General features: G+C 50.9%; 1 protein-coding gene across 1 annotated transcript in view; it reads right to left on the bottom strand.

Annotated features, from left to right (window-relative positions):
* Nucleotides 1–3,280: 3,280 nt before the first annotated feature.
* The window catches only part of RHPN1 (rhophilin, Rho GTPase binding protein 1), a gene marked incomplete at its 5' end in the record, with an annotated part of 31,577 nt that continues 26,887 nt past the window's right edge, over nt 3,281–7,970 (bottom strand). Inside the window, 5 exons of the mRNA XM_009071016.1 lie at nt 3,281–3,567; nt 3,676–3,834; nt 4,765–4,911; nt 5,750–5,826; nt 6,799–6,993. Of these exons, the coding sequence (XP_009069264.1) occupies nt 3,370–3,567; nt 3,676–3,834; nt 4,765–4,911; nt 5,750–5,826; nt 6,799–6,993 (776 nt within the window). The remainder of the gene's footprint in view (nt 3,568–3,675; nt 3,835–4,764; nt 4,912–5,749; nt 5,827–6,798; nt 6,994–7,970) is intronic.

The raw sequence follows: 7,970 nt of genomic DNA, 5'->3' as shown, positions 1-7,970 counted from the left end.
TGATATACATGGGCTAGGAGAGTTTTATCACTGTGAGGCTCCAAGAGGAGGCAAATTCAGCCTCAAATGCAGGAAATGTGGTTGAACCCCTATGAGTTTCCTGGGCTCACCCTGATGGGGCTTCCAGAATGGTGGACAACACTGTTTCCTGTCTCCTAGAATCCATAGGGATTAAAAAATCAACCCCAAACCCTCTTTGCATCTTCTCTTTGGTCATGAGATGCCACTAAGAGCTGCATGAACTGGTGCCAGTCCAGGTTGTCCACAGGTTCCTCAGCCCCTAAGTCCATCTGCAGCTCCTCTCTGCAGGGACAGAGGTTGGAGAGATCTCAAGTTCATTACTCTAAAGCTATTTTTTTCACTACTTTTTGTGCTTTCTACCCATGTTGGCAGCACCACCAGGATCCTACAGGACATCTAAACCCTGGCCAAGCTGGAGAAAACAAGCATAGAAAGATGCAGCTCTATAGACTTCAGGAAAGAGAGAGGGAACACTAGGATGCTGCTGGTGGAGCTCACATCTCATCTGACAACACATCATGGGAGGAGGAGGTGATCCTGGCTATGGAGTCACAAGTTTCCCACATCCAACTGAGCGTGGGTGGGAAAAGGATCTACTGCAGCAGAACAACTTAGAGTGGGTGGCTTCAAAACCTTGCTTAGTACTGAGTGCAGGAGGTTTGATGGAAGGGGAAACTCCTGCAATTACAATATTATGTCCCTAAAACAGTCAGATGCTGTTTTAAGCTGGACTTGGTAGACAGGAGGAGAAGCTCCCACCACTTCTTCATACATAAACCCAATTTTGACAGCTCTGACTCAGGTTCCTTCCCATTTAAGGGGGTTTAAACACACCTCTGTGTCCCCAAGGAGTTACTCTGTCCTTTCTCCTGTGGGGTGAATATTCCCTGAGTGACAGGTCCCATGGTCCAGCCCCAACTCTATGGGCTTGGCCATCCTTCCAGGATGGTGAGGAGGTGGTGTCCAGTCAAACACAGACCCTGAGGGAAAATAGGAGGTCACACATCAAGGTTTTGCTGTTCACCAGCTACCAATGAGCTCCAGCATGAGTGATGTCTTCATTCCCATTGATATGCCCTTCCAAAACCAAAGGGTTTGGAAACCCTTCATGGAGCCCCCAAAAAAAACCAGATCCAAAATTCTGCATGAAGCACAGAGGACTTTCTTGACCAGTTTCCAGAAGAAAAAGCCCCACAGGATCCAACCTGAGCCTCATTCTTCACTTCCCATGTTACTTCCATGAAACTCATGCAGCAAAGCCATCATGTCTCATCACATCATGCTGGAGATGGAGATGATGTCTCACCAAGGGCTAATTTGGATGCTTAGGACCTTGGTTTGCATCTACTAGAGCCAAATGATCTCTCCCAACCTCAACAGCTCCAGCTTGATATAAGAATGACCCAAACCTGCCCTGAGCCTGAAGAGGGTTTGTTCCCTCCCATGGCTGGTGCACCACATCCATCTGCAGTTCACAACAGAAGTGCTACAAAGTGGTTTTCAATCAGTGCTTTTTAATCCAGAAAAGGTGAGAATCCATGTACAAATTAAAAACAACCCCCAAGCTAAACCCCTGGAGTTAAGGGAAACGATCCAACTGGCACAGAACACCAGAGCAGGTGTTGGAGGACGTGGTGGGAACGCGACACGGAGGCTTCTCCTAAATAAATACATCTCCAGCTCCCAGACATCCCTGTCAGCAACGCATTTGGGATGGTGGGAGGATGCTGCCAGGATGTTTTAAGGGCAAGGTGGCCTTTGCTGTGACCCTACCCCCTCCCTTCCTCACTGCTCCCACGCCAAGCAGCTGGGAAGATGACACAGAAAGTCTGTCGGCACCAGATGGCCTCGTGCTGGGATCCATAATCCCATTGGAGGATGTCTCAGTCTACGGAGAAGCCTCTTGGGCAATAACACAGAGTTTAGAAACACTCCTTTAGTTCATAAAATCAGAGAATGGGTTGGCTTGGAAAGGACCTTAAAGACCATCTTGTTCCAACCCCTTGCCATGGGCAGGGATAACTTCTGCTAGCTCAGGTTGCTCCTGATCCAACCTGGCCATGTTCTTTGGAGTTCTCCTTGAATATAACCAAGTCTAAGAGCTTGGCACATGGGTTTAGAGCCACCTAGAAGAAGCCACAACCCTGTGGGGATGCTGTTGGGATGCTATCCTGCTGCCAGTGCCCATTCAGCTCTTGAAACCACAGCTAGAAACTCCTCACAACATCCCAAGTATAAAAACACAATCACGTCTCTCTAAAGGGTATTTTATACCTCCCAAACTCATCCAAGCACTGAAGAGCAGAGACAGCTCTTTAGCCTTCAGAAAAAATAATGCCCCAGGCAGAAATGGGATGGGGAAAATTTTGCCAATCTATCTAAGTGTGGATTCTGAGTCTCCCAGCGTTTCCAGATGGATCTATCCATCAGCCCAGCTCGGTGTGGATGCTGACAGCACAGTGTTAGGGTATTAGCAACGTGTGCAAGATCCAATCCTAGTACAAATTTAGTAGTTTAATAATCTGGAGGAGCTATCTGCCTGGAATTTTAATCTCCTCTCAGGAAAAAGAAAAAAAAGAAGCCAATGAGGCACTTATAGCTATTAATCTACTCAAGGAATATTTAGGGCAATCCACCTCGAACTGATTAAAGCAGCAACACAACAATGCACAAAAGTCTTTCCCTTTTCCTCCAAAGAATCAGACTGTGCAGCTGGGCTGGATTTACTGAGCCAACCTGGGGAGTCATGGAAAAAACAAACACCCCAAAAAAAGCACTAAAATATGGGCAAACTCACCCTAACTTTAACCCATTTCACCGGGATGTCCCAAAGTGGTAGATCACAGCAGATGTCACTGATGCCCACACAATCCCCTCTCTCAAGAAAGGGGAGTCCAAAGTGGATCTGCTGAAGGATTCAGCTCTCAGTGGTATCTTCTGCCTCACAGAGAAAGCCCAGGAGATGCTAAGGAAGGTAGAGCTTTTGTTTTAATGGTTGGGGCTCAGTTTGGCTGCTCCTCGCAGCGAGGAGAAGACACAAACCTGCTTTAGACCGAAGCACAGCTCCCCCCAACCCTTTAAGAGCCAAAAAAAAAAAAAAAAAAAAAAAAAAAGACTTCAAAATCCAGAATAAATCAGTGTTTTCCCCACATGGTTTCACTGAGGATCATTTAACACAGGAGCTGAGATTTGGAGGAGTCCAGTGCATCGCTCACCTCTTCGGAGAGGATCCGACCAGCGGCACATCCCCGGGGTGGGAGGTCCTTGCAGCACCTAAAGGTGCTTCTGAGGGTTCCCAGGCAGCCACCCCTGGAGCACATGGGACACAACCAGGCCTGGTGAACCTCCTCAGTACATGGCATCGTTGTCCCCCACCGTGGTGAAGGGGACACCACTGTAGGTACTCTTCTTGCTCCGCTTGCTCTTCTTGCTCCAGACCAGCAGTGTGCTGGCACTCTTGCTGTTCATCAGGCTCTTCCTGTTGTTCTCCTTGTTGCTCTTGAGCATCCCACTGCCTGAGGACATTACTGTTGCCTTCTTGTCCACCTGCTTGGGAAGGGTGAAGAGGAGAATGAAGCCAGAGTGGTACCTGGGAGCAAGACATGAGGGAACTTCTCCTGTGGGTTCCCACCTGAGGTTTGGGATGTGACTTACAGCTTTGGGGCCTTCTGAGCCTTGCAGGGTTATCACTCCAATCTCCACTCCTTCCTCCCCAGTGCTCTTCAGCAGCTGCACCACCTCAGCATGCTTGGACCACTTGCAGTCCTTGCCATTAACTGAGATGATGTAGTCTCCCTCCTTCAGCCCAGCTTCCTGCAGGGAGCAGAGAGGACACACGTGTTCGAGCTCATGGATCATCGTGGAATGGTTTTGGTTGAAAGGGACCTTAAAGATCATCTAGTTCCAAGCCCCTGCCATGGGCAAGAACACCTTCCACAACAACGGGTTGCTCCAAGCTCCATCCAACCTGGCCTGGAACACTCCCAGGGCTGGAGCAGCCACAGCTGCTCTAGGAATTCCAGCCCTTCACCACCCTCACAGACAGGAATTCCTTGCCAACATCCCATCTGTCCCCCACCCCATGGCAGTGGGAAGCCATTCCCTGTGTCCCTGTCTCAAGTCCCTCTGTTCCCTCTTGGAGATCCTTTAGGCACTAGAAGGGGCTCTAAGGTGTCCCCAGAGCCTTCTCTTCTCCAGGCTGAGGAGGAGACACAACTGTGGTCCAGATATGGACCATGCATGGTCCATAAGAAGATTTAGTCTCCCAAAAGAGGACATGATAAAGAGAGTGTGGGCTCTGCATGGCTGGGTTGATGCTGAGCAGTTCTGAGGGAGTAGGGAGACCTTTCAGACATCCCAGCAGGATGCTCCAGCACCTTCTGCTGGAAAACCAAGTTGCCCCTGACATACCAGAAAGCCTCCCAGTGAATTTTCAGTGAGACAACTTGTTTTCCAGACATGCCACCTTGTTCCATCCACTGTCACATCCCAAAAGGAAGGACAAGGGAGCTACTTCCAACACCTAAAAACTGAGGGAACCTCCATAATTTTTCCTTAGCTAGCTTCTAAAAATCAATCTCAATTATCCACAATACCCAAACTGCAAACCCTGAGATCCTGCAGGGATGAGACTTCACCTGAGCACACCAATACGACTTACCACCTCCTGGTACCCCTCAAGGCAACTCCTGACACCTCCCTTCCAGCTTCCCCATGGGAATAGCAAGATCCTGGGATACTCACAGCAGCACAGCCCCCGGGGATGACCCCAGCAATGAGGACAGGGGAATCTCCTCTCAGGGTGAAGCCAAAGCCATTCTCTCCTCTCCTCAGGTGCACCCTCCGTGCTGGGTACCACTTGTTCTTGGCCGAGAAGACAGAGAGAGGTCCCTGGGGTGAGGGAGAAACATGGAAAACACTTTTTGGAGCAAGAACAAGTCCCTGGGGATGTGCAGCCTTGGAAAAAAACACACCTCCAGGCATGGAGAGGGCATAGAGGAAGAAATTCTGGCTTTGGCAGGGGAAAAAAACATCACCCCAGGAGGGATGATGGAGGTTGAGGTTCTTCATCACTGGCTCTGAGGGATGCAACTGGCTGAGGTGGTCCAGGAGTAGACTGTGAGATGATGGGACAAGTCACCTCTTCAGGGTTAGTTCTCCCCCCAGATCTTGCCTGTTTTCCTCTCTTTTTCCTATTTTTCTATTCCCACAGGAGCAGGATAAACCTGCCTGCCCTGGGGTTGTTCAGGAGCATAGATGTCCAACCTCCACCCAGGGTGTCTGGAGGATGGGGACAGCACAGTGAGGCCCCACAGCAGCCCCAAAGCTTAGTCCTGCCTCTCCAGGACCCTTGTAAACCTAAAGAGGACAGGGGTAAAGCTCCAGTGGGATTTTCCTGATGCCTCCTAGCTGGCACCATCCCAGTCCCAAAAAACCTTCCTCTCTAAAGGGTCCTTCTTGGGTCAAGCCCACCCAAAATTCCTGTCCCCACTCCCCTGTGCACTGAAGGAGCTTTGTGACCCAGTTAGGTCCTGCAGGGAGAGATCTGTGCCCTCCCAACTCTCCTCCTGCACTGATCCCTGCTGCCTGCAAGGATGCAGCTCATCCTCCCTGGAAAGCTGCCTGAGAGGATGCAGGGAGGATGGGAATTAGGGAAGCAGAGCATGCAGGGGAGGAGAAGGAGATGTCTGCTCCTCTGGGATATGCTCCATCCCATAGCTGTACATACCAGCTTGTGGAAGAGATCGGTCACCTTCACCTGGGAGAAGTTGGGGGATTTGATCTCTGGTTTCTGATGAGTTTTGGCTGGTGGGAGGGAGAGAAAAGCACAGACAGTGACCCCAGGCAGTTGTGGCAGCTGCTGCTTCCACATCCTGCACCCAAGGAGGGATGGTGTGACCCATAAGAGCCAGGAGCTGCTCAGGCAGCTGCCACACATGCAACCCTGAGCCTCAGAAGGGTTGAGGTTGGAAGGGAACTTAGGGATCATCTAGTTCCAGCCCTCTGCCATGGGCAGAGAATCACAGGATCAGGTTGGAAGTGACCACAAAGGGTCACCCGGTCCAATCACCAAACCAGAACCAGGTTGGAAGTGACCACAAAGGGTCACCTGGTCCAATCACCAAACCAGAACTCTCCTGTGAAGCCACACACACACCCCATGGGGTTTGCCCACTCCAGGCAACCTGCCACAAATTCACTCCCAAACTAAACCCCCCCCCAAAACCTCCACTCACAGTGGATGTCTGGAGCATCACAGGATCAGGTTGGAAGTGACCACAAAGGGTCACCCGGTCCAATCTCCAAACCAGAACCCTCCTGAGAAGCCACACACTCCCCATGGGGTTTTCCCACCCCAGGCAACCTGCCACAAATCCCTTCCCAAGCTGAATTCCCCCTCCAAACAATCCCACTCATGGTGGATATCTGGAGCATCACAGGATCAGGTTGGAACAGACCACAGTGGGTCATCTGATCCAACCTCCAAACCAGAACCCTCCTGAGAAGCCACAAACTCCCCATGGGGTTTGCCCATCCCAGACAACCTGCCACAAATTCACTCCCAGACTAAATCCCCCTCCAAACCTCCACTCACAGTGGATGTCTGGAGCATCACAGGATCAGGTTGGAAGGGACCACAAAGGGTCACCCGGTCCAATCTCCAAACCAGAACTCTCCTGTGAAGCCACACACACCCCATGGGGTTTTCCCACCCCAAACAACCTGCCACAAATCCACTCCCAAGCTGAACCCACCCCCTAACACAATCCCACTCACGGTGGATGTCTGGAGCATCTCCTGTCTCAAAGAAGTCCTCCTCATGGTCAATCTCTGAGTATTTACTCAGGGAGCGTTTGTGGGCAAAGGAGAGAACCTCCTGCAGGATGTCCATCTTCCGTAGGATCTTACACAAGCCATGGATCCTCATAGCTTCCTCATGCTTCATGATGGCTTTCTTCAGATGAGCTTTGCCTGCAAGGGAGCAGAGAGGTCTGAGCTGGAGCAGAGAGCTCCACCACCGTTCCCTCTGGGCTGCCCACGGATGAGAGAAGTCTGTGCTGGTGCCACCTCGACGTGACTCAGGGCCAGCCCCGTCACGTTCGCAGCCTGACAGGCTCTCAACGTGCCTAAATGGGGTAAGTCCCAGCTGTCAGCTCCAGCCCCTGATGTAGGGCTGGGAAGGGACCTTGAAGGGTGACCTACTTCACTCCCTCGGCGCCAGAACTGGCAGATGTTCCTGCAATCCAACAGGGAAGGAGCTGTCACCACGTTGTGCCTCCCTCAAGTCCCTCCTAAATGCTTAACCTCAATCTCCTCTGCAAATTAACTTCTCTCCCATGTTGCTGCATCCCCCCAAAGTCCTTCCTAAATGCTTAACCTCAATCTCCTCTGCAAATTAACTTCTCTCCATGTTGCTGCATCCCCTGGGAGAACACGGAGGACGACGGAGCCTTGTCCTCCTGCTGACAGACTCTGGAAAGAGGCAACACATCTCCCTGTTTTCTAGGCTAAGCAAAGCCTTCTCCTTGCCCTGCAGGTCCTGCTCTCCATCCTCTACTCCTGCTTTGCTCCTCTCAACTTACCTTCACTGTGTTTCCAGCCTTGTGGAAAGGAAGCAGCAGGAAAACAGCCAGAAGAGATGAAATCATGATAACCCACAGATATCAAGGCAAACATCTCCTCTGCTAGATACTGCAACCAAGGCACCCGTTTCCAAGGCTAAATTCCCTAAAAAAAGCTCTCTGTGTGTGTACATGTCTCATGGAAACACGTGGGCCTGGAGCACTGCAGCTTTAGGACACACGGTGGCAACATAACCCAGGGAGAGGATCAGGAATCGCAGACAGAGACCTCAAGGCCTTCACTTTCCCCCACCAACAGTTACAACTGAGGGAATATGTTGAGGTTGGATGGAAAAGTGAGAGAAAAAGACTCCCCTCAATAAAATT

The sequence above is a fragment of the Acanthisitta chloris genome, unplaced genomic scaffold (genome assembly GCF_000695815.1).
Source record: "Acanthisitta chloris isolate BGI_N310 unplaced genomic scaffold, ASM69581v1 scaffold5823, whole genome shotgun sequence".
NCBI classification, from domain to species: Eukaryota; Metazoa; Chordata; class Aves; order Passeriformes; family Acanthisittidae; genus Acanthisitta; species Acanthisitta chloris.
Note: the sequence above shows the minus strand (reverse complement) of the source record. Positions and strands in the feature narration are given on the sequence as shown.